The sequence below is a fragment of the Lipomyces oligophaga genome (genome assembly GCF_038497815.1).
Source record: "Lipomyces oligophaga strain CBS 7107 unplaced genomic scaffold V1516scaffold_9, whole genome shotgun sequence".
In the NCBI taxonomy this organism is placed as follows: domain Eukaryota; kingdom Fungi; phylum Ascomycota; class Lipomycetes; order Lipomycetales; family Lipomycetaceae; genus Lipomyces; species [Lipomyces] oligophaga.
The window spans coordinates 106,562-120,371 of record NW_027117793.1 but is presented as its reverse complement, the minus strand read 5'-3'; the positions used below and the strand labels follow the sequence as shown (position 1 = coordinate 120,371).

Below are 13,810 nucleotides of genomic sequence, written 5' to 3'. Positions count from 1 at the left end.
CGGAAAGTGGGTCGCAAATCAAGGTTTCCAGACCTCCCAAAGACCTCAAAGTTCCAGGGTTAGGTGGAGAAGATTGCTTTTTTGGGCGTGGTTTTTCGGTCACTCGGTCCCTGACTTTGTGGGTTTTGGGCAGAACACGAGAACGTGTGTCGCCCCCCTCTGTCTCTCCCTCCCCACTTGGGCAGCTGCTGCAGCGACCAGGCCCACCCGATCTGCAACACAAATGCCCAAATAGACGATTATGTAATCGTCGAGTCTGGCGAGTCTTGGAAGGTACTGTGCATTCGCACTCATCGGAGTGCGAATGCGGCAGCGCTGCAGCTCTCTCAGCTCGAAGAACAGAGACACTGCTTCTGTTACGGCCGCCGGAAAATGCCGTCCACGCGAAGTAGGAGTCCTCGGTCCCGACTTTCACGTGAAAATTTTCAGTCGCTCTTGTTCAAGAGTGAGCTCCTGCGGCAAAACATAGCGCTGGAGCCCCCGATACAGCTCGTGTCCGTATGTTCCACGGTGCTCTCCACGGCGACGAAGATCGGGTCCCCACTCAAACACGCGCTGAGATGCTCCGGGCTCTTGTTTCTTTCGCACGCACAGTATTCTACGGGACTATATTTATTGTCTACTGTAGTGGGCCGTACCATTATGATGCATTCTTCAGTCGTCATCTGCAAAAATCTCTTACAAACTCCGCCCATCCACTCATTCAACCAAGCTAGCTCCAGAGTTCCATGTCCGCATCCTTCGTTCTATTTTATTTTCCTGCTTCTCCTGCTTCTTTGGCTTTCCGGGCCCACGCTTAAGCCTGTCCGCTGTCTAGCGCTACAGATCGTCAGGACCCGCAATTGTAGTGCCGCGCTCCACTCCCTCGCGCAGCTCTCGACGCACTTCAGGTCCAATCTTCACATGTCCACACGCGCGCACCACGTCCAGCAGCGCCTCCCGCTGCTCGTCTGTGATGTCATTTTTGTAGCGCTGTGCAAACGCAAGAAATGCGCGATGCCACAGAATCGGCAGCTCGCCGCCGCCAGAGCTTCTCAGGTGGTTCCTGTACTGTAGAAAATGTAGCACCACGCCATCGATCACCTTGTATGGAAGCGCATACTTTTTATCGATCAAAACCCTCATAAACAGTGAATTAGCGCCGGAATAGGTGTCCATTTCTGCTAGCCGCAGCAGCGCCGCGCTCGAATGCAGAGCAGGAATCGAAATCTTGCTCAGTACCGAGCCGACTATAACCGCTTCACGCAATGTGCAAGATCCAGACTCACAAAGTGGGAATAAGAACCCCTTGAAGAATGCCGCCGGCTTGTATAGAGACTTCTTCAGTGACCGATATAGATGGTAGTTAAGCGCCTTATTTTCTCGAATGTCGTCCCGCACCCGGTCTAATAAAATGTCGGACATAAAGAGCTGTGATTGTTTGCTCTGCAAGCTCGAAACAAGCAGTTTGGTAGCCTCGTAGCAAGCATTTGGCGACCAGGACGACGGGTCGGTCAGAAAGAGAATGTCCTCCCAGTTTTTCAATCCAGGAATGATTTTGAAAGCGCGTGGTAATTTGCCCGACCGATATCTTGACAGCAGCAGTCCGACTCTATCGAGAAGCCATTAGTATCTCCCATAAACCTGCCGTGCTTCACTGATGAACTTACTTTTCATACACTTCGATCACTTTTGGCGGAAATTCCGGCCTTTCAGGCTTCTCCAATTTCGCTTGCTTGTCATAAAATTCTTTCTCGGCCAGTTTCTCCATGATCTTATCTGCAAGTGTTACCGGCTGGTTAAATCCAAACAGGCCTCCACCTCCTCCGCTGCTCGGAGGTAGAAACTTCTGAAATAGTGCTGCTTCACCATCCGCTTCGGCTCCAATGTCTGCGAGCTCCTCTAGCTGGAAGGTTTCCAAGTCCGCATAGTCAGCTTCATCATCCTCATCATCGTCTTCAATATCCTCATACTGATCATCCTGGTTGTCCTGATCTTCCGGAAAGTCTTCTCTAAATTGAAATCGCTTTGAAATGTCCCTGCCCTTTCGTCCTGCTTTCCCTTCCTGCTCTTCTTCATCCTGTTGCTCTCTTGCGATCTGCAAAATCTTCCTCGACAATGCAGCATCAACAAACTTTTCGTCCGCTTCGTCTGACAAATAATCTTCGTCTCCATCCCTCCGCCTTCGCTTCCTTGTAACAGATCCGGTTTTCAACTTCCCATCGCCTAGTGCGTCCGTCTCGTAGTCTCTCTGCAGCGGCGCATGCTGCTGAATTTCCTTTACGGCTTTCTTGGATGATTTAGTGGACATCTTGCTGTGACCCAATTGCCTGCAGGCTTGTCCAATTAATTCTTTTTCGCTACAATTTCAATCTCTCGCTCTTGCAACTGGGACCAAAAATTTTTGATCTTGGGAATAATAGATGACGGAGATTAGATGTGAGGGTCTGGTGCTAGTTCACGTGCCTGAGTAATCAGCCTTCATATAGTCAGGCAGTAGAAATGAGAATCAAATTTTCCATGTTTACGGTTAAAAAATCCAATTATCATTATAAATATTTGATATTGTTAAACACGCGCGGGAGGCTTTTTCTGGTGCGTACGTAGATAGTTTGCTGAATCGATATCACGCATTTCGTCGGTTCTGGTAACTATCCATTCTTCTGATATGGGCCATTGAGTCATCAGGCTCTTGGAGCTCTATCGGAAGATTTTCGGTGGGCGGTCTAAATTGCATAAAATAACGAAAATGAATTTTGACACTCGAAACTTGTTCCCGATTTCAGAAGTTTTAGAACAAACTAATATATATATTTATGTCTTCCAGCTGTAATCAACGTCAGACAGCATCATTTTGCCCCTTGAGTTTTCGTTAGAAAAGACCTGTCACCTGATGATTGTCCTTAACTGACTATGCTGGGGGGACAGAATATCATTTCAGAAATAGTACTTAATTCTATTGTGTTATGATCCAGATCTTATTCATCTGTATTAATAAAGTTAAGCAAAAATACTGTATAGATGATAATTTAATTATATCAATACATTCTGAAATATCTAGTGCTGTCATGAATGGATTTATCTGCTGCTCATTATACAGTCACAGCATGCTGGATATTCGTAACAGCTTTTTGAATATATTCATTTTGACTTATGATTTAAATATAACTTCTCCTTGAAATTAATTACAACCCAACATTCAACAGTAGATTTGATTTTAATTCAAGACTTTTTAAGTTTATGCCTCTATTTTTTTGTCGCTGTCCGGCTTTTCGCTTTCATTCAGACCTATTAAGTCTCTGATTTCGGCACCTGTAACGAACTACAGACAGAAGTCATTTCGGTTTACGGTTCGGAAATGCTCTATTTTCATCCCGCAAGAGCAAGATAGGAGTACTTTTTATGAATTGATACATCTATGAATTTGCATCTCGTGTTTCAAATATGTACGTGAATTGGCGATGATCCGAATTGTATCTCCTCGTTGGATAGTAGACCTGATTTCATGATTTTGCAACAAAGTCAGATGATTCCGGTAAAATTACCAAGTATTGGACAGACTATCAAAGGCATTTTTATATCAGGAAATATTCAAGCATTATTGACCTTCTGTCTGATAGTCAGCACTAAGATGATTGTCTGTGCTCTTACTGATTCATGTGAGTTTATCTAACTATCATTGACTCTAGCTTCAGAAAATGTAACCTAGTAAAATAAGTCTACTGGATTTTGATAAGCGACTGAATTTTTCGAAAAGAAATCTGCTCCTCGACCTGGAACATCGTTTACATGTATTGTACTCATGAGGGCAAGGCTGCTGTCAAGCCATATTAGTCTGAGAATCAATCAGAAACTCCAATCACAGTTATTCTTTACAAAAGTGAAAAATGGTTAGTCCTTAACGATCCGTTTAGCTATTCAGAATTGTAATATTTTCTTGACAATGTTCCATCAAAATTCTGGAACTGTCGATAAAATTAGGATGTATCAGATAGAAAACTAGATTAACGCACTACACTAAGATAAAAAAGCAAAAAAATCAATTCACAGCACAAGATATCAATAATCTAAGCACTTTCTTCAAGTTCCATTCGAGAAAGCTCAGATTTGACAAGCTCGTACTCGATAGCAGTCTGGACTTCCTTATCATCCTCGTCGGTATGATCTCCAAATAGCGTATCCATCTGTTCCAAGGTGATACCTTTCGTTTCAGGAACATATAGATATGTCCAAATTCCAGACAACAGAGAAAATACACCAAAAAAGACATAAGTGCCGAATCCAATACCGTTGATCATGGGCGGAGTAATCAAACCAATAATGAAATTGTTGAACCAATTCGAACATGTAGTCAGCGCCATACCTTTAGCACGAAGAGATGATGGGAAAATCTCGGCCGGTAAGGCCCAAGGCACTACAGACCAACTGCATGCATATCCAAGCATGAATACAAACAAAAATGCAACACTAGTCCATGCCTCAGCCTGATGGCTTGGCCAGTCATCGCTGAAGAGACCAACAAGGATAGCAATAATAGCGTGCGAAAGAGTCATGACCACAGATCCAAATAGCAGTAAACGACGACGACCAATAGTTTCAACAGTAGCAAAACCAGTACCACATCCAATGCCTTGCGCAGTATTAAGCACACCGGACAAAATCAGACGAAGATCATAAGTAAGACCCATAGTTTCAAAGAGAGTCGGGGAGTAATAAATGAGTGCGTTAATGCCAACAAACTAATCAAAAAGTTAGAGAATTATACTTGAGTGCTCCTGCCAAAGACATACCTGCTGAAAAAACATGAGTCCAATACCGATATGAGTTCGACGCCAGCATCCAGCACGGAAACAGTCGGCCCAAGAAACCAATTCAAGTTTAATAGCATTAATTTTTGACCCATCAAGTAAATGTCCATGTCGCTCCTTCTGGATTGTTTTTTGGAACTTTGCCTCCGCTCTAATTTCAATGAATTCACGTCGCACGCGCTTGTCAGAAGCAGGAAGATTTCGCAGCTTCAGTAATGTAGCCAATGCTTCATCATCTCGGCCGACCGAAGCCAACCAACGCGGGGAGTAAGGAAGAAAAGTGATGCAACCAAGTAGAATCAAGCATGGAACTAATTGAAGCAGGAAAGGCAATCTCCATGCCCATTCACCGGAGATATACCGAGTACCGAAGGTGAGCCAATACGCTGCTAAAACACCAACACAAGTCGAAAAGGCCTCGCAAACAAGAAGAAATCCACGAATCTCAGGAGGACTGATCTCTGAAATGTACAAAGGAGCAACCATACTAAGCATACCAATTCCCATACCACCGATAAAACGAGCAACAGTAAGCATGGCGTAATCCTGGGCCGCAGTCTGAAGAACAGCACCAATGACGAAAACAAAAATTGCAATGACAATTGCCTTCTTGCGCGAATATTTATCGGCAATCCATCCTTGGTTCCAAGCACCGAAGAAGGCACCAAGTTCGAGAAGCGCGGTCATCAGGCCCTTCTTAAATCCAGCGCCCGCATGACCATCTGCAATTTCAGGAATGTCTACTAGAAATTGATCCATAACTAGTGTGATTGAAACGACACCTTGATCATAACCGAACAAAAATCCTCCGAGCGTAGAGCTGGCAGCGCACATAACGACATACCAATTGCTGAAGATGTACGAAAGACCAGGAGCGCCGTAAGGCTCATCTCCAAAGACGGTCGTCAAACTAAATTGAGAATAAGGTGCATTCTCTTCATGCTTAGACTCTAACTTGAAATCTTCCTTCGTGGTGGCTACTTCCTTTTCACTCATGATGTCGGGCGAGCAGCAATATTAGAGCTATCTGGTTGTGTCTTGAATCTGTTCCTGAATAGAAGGAGCGACGTCTGTGCAGGTAGGCTGTCAAGAAATAATCCAAGAACCAAGACGGCTTGTATTTATAGATGGAGAGTCTGTGTAGCTTGGATCCACATATTGAAAATACCATGTCAAATACCAAATTGCCGTATAATCATCACCAGATCAGACTGCAGCAGCTAAAGCTAGTATAAGCTATAGCGGTATGTTTTACCCCGCAATCTAAGCTGTGACCCCTCAGACCGATAGTCTCTTCTTTGTTCTGTAACCCATAGGTTTCAACGAGGGGTGTCCAGGGCGATGGCTGCGGAACTCGTCGCTTGTAGACTAGTCCGGCTTGCTGTCTTCCATCTTGAGTTCAAGGCGTGTCGGCTTCTTTGCATTGTCTCACCCTAGTGGCAGAAGAAAACAGTTTTGTCTTAACTGTTGTGGGGGGTAAACTAAAATTGTGAACACACTGCATGTGCTTTACCTAAGCACAGAAACGGTGACCAGCTCTAGCAAAGGGCGATAGTTTGGATAAGGTTCTGAAGACCTAGACTAAATATTGCACTTTCGGAAAGAGGAATTATTTGTCACTACATCACATTCTTTCATAGTGTAGCAAGGCACCAGTCAGCGCAGTGAGGTAGTGGCGATGTGCAGTACGTAGTCTGTGCAGGAGACCATCCACTGTGGAAAGAAAATCCGGGGAAAACAATAACGCCCGCAGGCTGAACCGTTTGGCTCAACCGAGAGCAAAGGGTTTATTACTTACTGTCCCGCGACAAAACCTTAGATCAACACCAACCAAAATGTGGGGCAGCGGGGTTGGTTTATGCGATTGTAGTTTACAGACCGGATGTAACTGTTCTGAGAATTCATTAAGAAATAGTAACTAGTTGGATTATTGTTGGCAGCGTTTGTACAGTACTACTACAGCGTCCAAATCCGTCAGCTGAGGCAATCTCGCCACAGCTGTAAGCAGAGCTGGCAATTTGCAGGGCTACGTTTACAGATTGCGGGGTCGGCAGGCAAAATGTGGAGAAACCAGCTGCAGTAGAAAATCGAACTCAGCATGATGATTAAAGTACTACACTAAACCAACTGGGTCACTGAATCGAACCTCCGAGATAGCCGAAACAAATTAGGCTTATTAGCAAAAAAATTATAGAACGATGAATTCAATAGACTTTTCATACAAATAGCCATGGCCATTTGCAGTACCTGGCATCAGGCGGAAATCAGAACAGAGAAGGAAGGGTTCGACAAAGCAATCAAGCTGCACATTTCAAAGTCACAGACAAGCAACATAGTCAGCACCCTTGACAAGTCTGAACATTGTAAAGCATCTCTAATCCTGAACGACTCCTAGTTCATCTTGAAGTTTTACAGGCGCGTCTTGGAGGTCGATGATCTTCCTCGAGAGCAGCATGAGCAACCGCAAAAGCATTGAGCTTTGTCGGAAATTGGGCCAATTCCCTTGGTCTTATACTCAACGGGATATATTTCTAAGTGTGACCGGCTATTCAGAACACCCCTCCCCCCACTTCCCCTGAAACTCAAAGCTCATTCTAATCAGATATTGCAATAGTTTAGAAGAATCTTGGAGACTTTAGCATTAAACAGCCGGCGGCCCGCGGTTTCTTGATAGGTTGCAGCCATTACCGTAAAGGATGTAGAGCATAAGCATATTATTTCAACGTTCCCAGTGCAGGGACATATTAACTTTACGCAGTCTCAGCCAATTCTCCGCACAGAAGGAAGCTTGTTACAGGTCTGCTTTGATCACGGGGTCAACTTCTTGCCACTACTACAACTTCAACCTATAATCTGTCGGTTTCCTACTATGCTTCACGTGTCCTGTTTCACTAAACTTGACCATTTGAACGAACACTACGATGATATCATTCATACTTTGCGGCAATTTGCAATGCATGCATGTAGCCGGCTTTCTCGCTATCGAGTTACGATTTGTGATCCGTAGACAATTATAGCTTTAATTTTAGCAAATCTAGGGATGGCGAAACCAACACGCAATATTGAGCATGTGACAGAGCTGAGCGTGATCCAGGCAATAGCTGGAGTTCCCCGGAGTTTGAGAATCTCTTGTCTTTCTGCGAAATTTCGGCATCAATGATCCCTTTGTTTGTTGATATTAGTTCTCTGACTTTAGTTTGATATTGCTTTATAGCAACGACAGAACTGAATTTTGATATTTACCATACTCTGCATGAATTTTCTCCCGCCGAATATGCCTTCGTAGGCGATCATACCCGGTCTGCTAATGACTGTTCGCAATATAGCATCACTGATTCGCATATCTTCAAAGGAGATGCCGAGTTTAGAGGCCGGAATCTGTTGATATACAGCAATTCAGATAATTTAGTTATTGTCCGCGTGAGAGACGCATAGCTTCCGTTTTCATGTCAAGTCATTACTGCGGGTCCTGTTACTCACAGTTTTGGGGTAGCTTGACACCAAAGCTAGAACATCGCTCCCGAAGAGATGCAGGAAATTTCTAAAGTGAAAACTTCAGATAGATTCTCGTATTCTGATCGGGTATTTTTCGAAGATATCATCTGGAAGATACCATCTCTTTGAGATTGACGTCGATTCCTATAGATATTTCTAATTGAGTTAATGCTTATTGAAGGCTAATCAGTTTGTGGTGAATTAAATTTCAGATGCGATGTTCGAATTTTCATTGTCCTTTTGGCATCCACGTTGACTTCGACCTGAAACGAGAAGATTTCGAATTATTACGCTATCATTAAATAGCTCAGCGAAGTTCAATACTGTACTCATCTGAGACGGAAATATTGCAGCTGAAGTCTAACTCTGCATCAGATAATACTCATTTCACATCCAGATTCATCCCTGACTCGTAATGCAATAAACACATGATTTCAGAATTCAGTCGAAAAACAGTTTCATATTCATCCAAAGAATGAAATAACGGCTTTCCTGTCGTAATCGTTGATCTAGTTAGACAAGAATTGATTTTGATCATAGATAAAACGGTCCACTACTGGATCCATGATAGGATGAGTAAAATGCTTTGCATTTTCCTTCAAGATCACTCTGCTACATAAACTAATTATTATCTGAGATTTTCTTTAGTTGGATAGATCATTAGTTTTTGGTCCGATACACCAATAAAGTATTCTCAGTAATTGGCAAGGTGGCCCCTCAGAAAGATAGCCAATTCGAGCCATAGCTCTATTGCAGGATTCTATGATCGATCAGTGTATTTTGATCGCTGGTTCATTGCAGTGAAACCACTTCGACTAGCAGAGCGCAAAATATTACCAATATTATTAAAGTTATAGTTATCTCTCAATGTATAACAAAAGTTGTAATCCAGAAGAATATATCAAAATTTGCTTCCCAGTTTGATATTTGCTGATCTAAAATCCGAAGAAACGCAATAAATTTCTTAATTCATAATGATCTAAGATCCTACAAGATCCAAGATGTCTGTCTCTTCGTAGACTTAGACGGAAGATAGCTAAATCGCAGCCTTCGACTCAACTCTTGCTGCTTCTTCTGCCATGAAACTAAATCTGATATTTCAGTAAAAGCCAGGTAGAGCAAGCTGAGGGTGATATAGTATTTTGGATGTATGCGAGACGGTCATGTAGCTCTTAGATTCACAACTCACAAATTCACCGAGAAGCCATCTACTACCCTCATGTGTTAGAAAGATCCCAAATAGGTATTACACACGATTGCATCGTCGTCAGTACATCAGGTCCCAAAAAGCCGATTGATATCAGACCAGACTACAAATTCACTTCTGTATAAAGCCGAGAAAATAAATTTAGAGCATTAGCTAGCATTGAATGGCCGACAATAGACTTCGCAAATATAAAAGTTTTATATTTTTCGAGTAAACACAGACATTGAAATTAACAATGCAGATCAGTCTGATATATCTCACGGATCATGTAAAGTTGAGATTTTAAGTACCTTCATCCATTCGAATAAAAATATATTCGAGATATGCTCATGAAAGTTCGATCCAAAATTAAATCTAATCTTACACGAACTTTTGAATTAGTACAATTCAGCTTGTTTGGGAAGACCTAGCCTTAAATGCAGCAAGCAATTATGTAATCCATGATTGAGAGCTGAAATAGAATATTGTCCTTCACATGCATTTCAACTTTATTTTAGATTTATGCTCTAAACTTTATGCATAGACAGTTCTGGTATAATATTTGTAGGGCGCTATACTAGCGATAGAAGCTTACAAAAAAATCATTATCAGTTTTTCATGATGAAAGTTAACTCCAAAAATATCAAAAGAACTCTAAGGATTATATTGGTGCTTGAGTTAAATTTTTTTTACCAACATGGTGTTGAACAAATAATCCATTTAGAAATATATTCGAAGATATTAAGATGTTTTATCCACTTCCACTTGCAAACTCCCACCGGAGAGTACTGTATTTATTTCCCAAAAGGCTTACAAATCACTTCGATCAATGGACTTTACGGCCACGCACTGCAGCTTAAGAAAGTACAACTCTCAGAATATGCAAAGAATCCATCTGCACAGGAGTCAAAGCGACTCTGAAGAATAAATTTTCGAAGCAAGACAAAGTAAAGGCTATCAACTCTTAATTTAATTTCCATTCTCCCCGCGAGGTCTATTTTAGCATAGATGATTAGCTGCCCAACCAAACTTCAAACTTCAAACTTCAAACCTCTACGACTTCGTGCAACATAAGCAATGACATAAAGCGCAACAGACTTAAAGTGAATCGAATAATCAAACTATTCAAATAGATTGCACAAAGCGCACACAGCCAATGAGTGTTGAACGCAGATTGCGATTGAGCTGGAAATCTCTGTACTGCACTGCAGCTTCTTTTACCAGAATCCCAGTTAGCTAAGAGTTCACTCATGGGATATCAAACCGACTATCGTTCAAATATACGGGCCGTGAATTGCCTCTTCTCGGCCAGACGAATAACTGAACTCGCAGCAAAATGTCTGGATCAATTGCCGACCACTGTGCTGGGAGGTGTTTGGAATCCCGCGGATTCCAAACGCAAGTCTTTGATCAAAACTTAAAATATTTATGTCTAGAGTATTAAACAAGAAGCTAATCATTCATTTCCCATCACATAGATCCCACCGATTTGTTCTAACCAACTTGTCTTGAGCGCTCAGGGGGAAGCGAGAAAGCACAGATGAATCTTGATATAAGCAGTACCGCAACCGTATTAAATACGTGCTTCCTCGTGACTTTGCGCTATGAATAAAACCCCGGATCGAACTGATTTTTAAATGCCGAAAGTCATACATCAAAACCATTAGTCAATAGAATAAATTTCGATTTTGTCATTAACGGTGGAAAAGTCTGCATTGGTGTTAAATCATATTTGACGCGATGCACGAAACTGTCGCTTGAACGAATGCAAAGGCCATTGGCCAGTTGTATTTGCAAAGCATAATGGAAACATAATATCTGTTTGACTGAAAATTGCTTGCAATATTATACATATTGAATGAATTCAGTGATTTGTATTACTAATCGGTATTAATTTGTACTTGATAAATATTTGAAACCTGAACTTCATTGTCCTGTGACGTGCACAAAATTGGAGGGCTTCATTGTTATGTGCATGAATAATTAGGCAAAACTAGCTGAATAAACACAGAAGAAACGGTCGGTATTGCACTAAAATTAGAAAATATAAACCGAGTAAAATAGCAGGCTTCGAGCTTGCTATTCTGCTAAAATGCGATTCCAAATGATACGATCAACAGCAAGTCAGAAAACAGAAAGACAATTCAGCTCATCCTCCGACCATAAATAATCAGCGCATTCATTAAATTAATAAATGATAAAACAATCTATCGGCTGCTCGCTCTTCTTCGATATGACATCTGTAGTATGAGAAGCTTTCCGTTACAGCAGACATGCCAGCGTCTCTTAGCTTATCAAGCTTGTCGAACTCATCAAATTCATCAAATTTGCTAGAATTGCCAGGCAAAGGCTAGCTCAAAGTAATTCATTTTGCTCCATATTGCCCTTCAACAATAATATCATATAGCATTTTGCAGAACTAGCCAAAATCTCGGCTGGATTTTTAATAGAATACTTATCTGTAAAATCCAAACAGCGTCAGTAAGGGTCCACGACCATTAAACCTCAAAACCCGAGCGAAACATATTTAATGTCTAGACAATTTTACAAGTCTGATACGAGATTAAAACAGCGCAGTTCTTAATCTACAACTCATTTAAAAAGCGCAGAATATTGAGGAATTTGAAAGATTATAAAAGAAGTGGCCCTATTGGCTCAAACAAAAGGCCAGACTGGCGTTAAAAAGATTCAAGCCGGGTCATGAATTCTTTCACCCGCACAACTGTTTCCACGATGTGTTGAGTCAAAGGGGTGGCCCAGAAGACCACGGGACAACGGAGATAGTGAGCGGCAATCATGCAGATAAATAAACTTCTAGCAGGAACAAGGATTGTATTTCCATTTCAGTATGTTGCCACTGCGGAATAAACCATCAACTTTCAGCATGTGCTCTTAAGGATCTATCTTTAATCACAAGCTCTTATCCGCTGGAAAGTCAGGCGAACTTGCATGCAGCATCTCGTAGAGTGCCTGATAATTTTCGAGTCAGACGATCTGACGAGTCGTTCTTTAAACCGCTACATGAGTACTTGGACTGGTTGTCCTTACCGTATGATTTTGATTTTGGTCGTTCCCCAAACGGTATGTATCGGCCGGGCTGTGTCAAAGGAATTCAGATTTTTTCTTTAAAGTTTGTGTTCTATTAATTTATGTGCTTATCATGAGCTATACAAAATTGATAGTAAATCAGTTTAAACACCGTGTCCATATAATACTGATATAATAATCTGTGCAGATGTTCGCGCACGCTCAGGGCGGCAATCTTCCCGTATGAAAAGGCCGGCTCTTTCCCGCCCTGTTGTATCTACTTGGCCTGCCCTTTCCCCTTCTTCTATCATCTAAGCCTCCCCCTTCCACGTGCAACAATACCGCCGGGTGCAGCACAACGGAAGACGGAGTGGCCGGCTAGAAGGTAGTTAGCGAACCGTCCAGAGCCGATCTTGTGTTGGGGTGTCTCGATCCTAGATATCTTTATCGAGAACTCGCTGATGCATTGCGACTCATTAAAAGAGCGAATGCCGGCTCCACTCGCTTTCGTATTCAACTGATATGAACCTGAAATAGGTACCCTGCCATTGGCCGGCCACCATAATTTGCCTTCTCATGATCAGTCAGGCCGTAGCGGTGAAAGTATATCGGCCAACGCCTATTTCCGGTCGCCGAATTGAGTCTAGATAAAAGCGCCCGTGGAGCTCGACGGCAGAACGGGGTTGTGAACGATAGTACGCCATTGATCACCTTACTAAGAGTGCTTGCAGACGATCCTGTTACTGAGGCATGGCTGAAGTGGATACGCCTTCTTGTTGCTGTTAAATGTCTGGAGCATACCAACCGAGCACGACTCCAAGTCCCAGAGCCGGAGAAGACAAAGAAAACCCCTTGGCGGGCAATGCTTATTTGGAGCTGAATCCAAAGGTTGAGATTCAAATTTTTGAAATCCCGTAAGATAAAGACAATGTAACATACTTGTGCACATTCTTCTGCGCGCGGACTCCGTCATATCACTGCAGAACCCTTGATTGTTTCTTATCTACGTCGGCTGTGCACGCTGTGCACAGCTCTATCCCTCTGCCTGGTGCTACAGTGCTCAACTGTTCTTCGGTGGGCAGCAACCACACGCTAGGATCGGCACGAATCTAGCCCCGTTCACACGATAAGAAGACCAAACCGACTGAGCTGCTGCCGCACAAGCCAGGCGCTCTCAGTCCGCTCAGCTCACATAGCATAGCCCGTGAAGAATAGTACGATGCTTTCGGTGATAACCAGCACCTGCACTGCACTGAGGTCAGGACTGTCGCCCAGCCAGTAATTGCGAAGCTGATAAGACCACGCGCACAGTCTG

At 42.7% G+C, this 13,810-nt stretch overlaps 2 protein-coding genes across 2 annotated transcripts; both read right to left on the bottom strand.

Moving 5' to 3' along the window:
• Positions 1-586: 586 nt before the first annotated feature.
• On the bottom strand, positions 587-2,445 carry V1516DRAFT_681468 (Bystin-domain-containing protein). Its single transcript, XM_066923243.1, has 2 exons — positions 1,650-2,445; positions 587-1,591 (listed from the first exon to the last, which is right to left on the bottom strand). Exons 1-2 carry the CDS (start codon positions 2,288-2,290, stop codon positions 820-822), a joined length of 1,413 nt encoding a protein of 470 aa, XP_066775131.1. The 5' UTR covers positions 2,291-2,445; the 3' UTR covers positions 587-819.
• A 1,601-nt stretch (positions 2,446-4,046) lies between these two features.
• Positions 4,047-5,783, bottom strand: V1516DRAFT_629495 (putative MFS monosaccharide transporter; the record flags this gene model as incomplete). The annotated part of the gene is made up of 2 exons (XM_066919890.1): positions 4,047-4,718; positions 4,770-5,783. The coding sequence occupies 2 exons, from the start codon at positions 5,781-5,783 to the stop codon at positions 4,047-4,049; spliced, it is 1,686 nt and encodes a 561-aa protein (XP_066775130.1).
• Between the last annotated feature and the right edge of the window lie 8,027 nt (positions 5,784-13,810).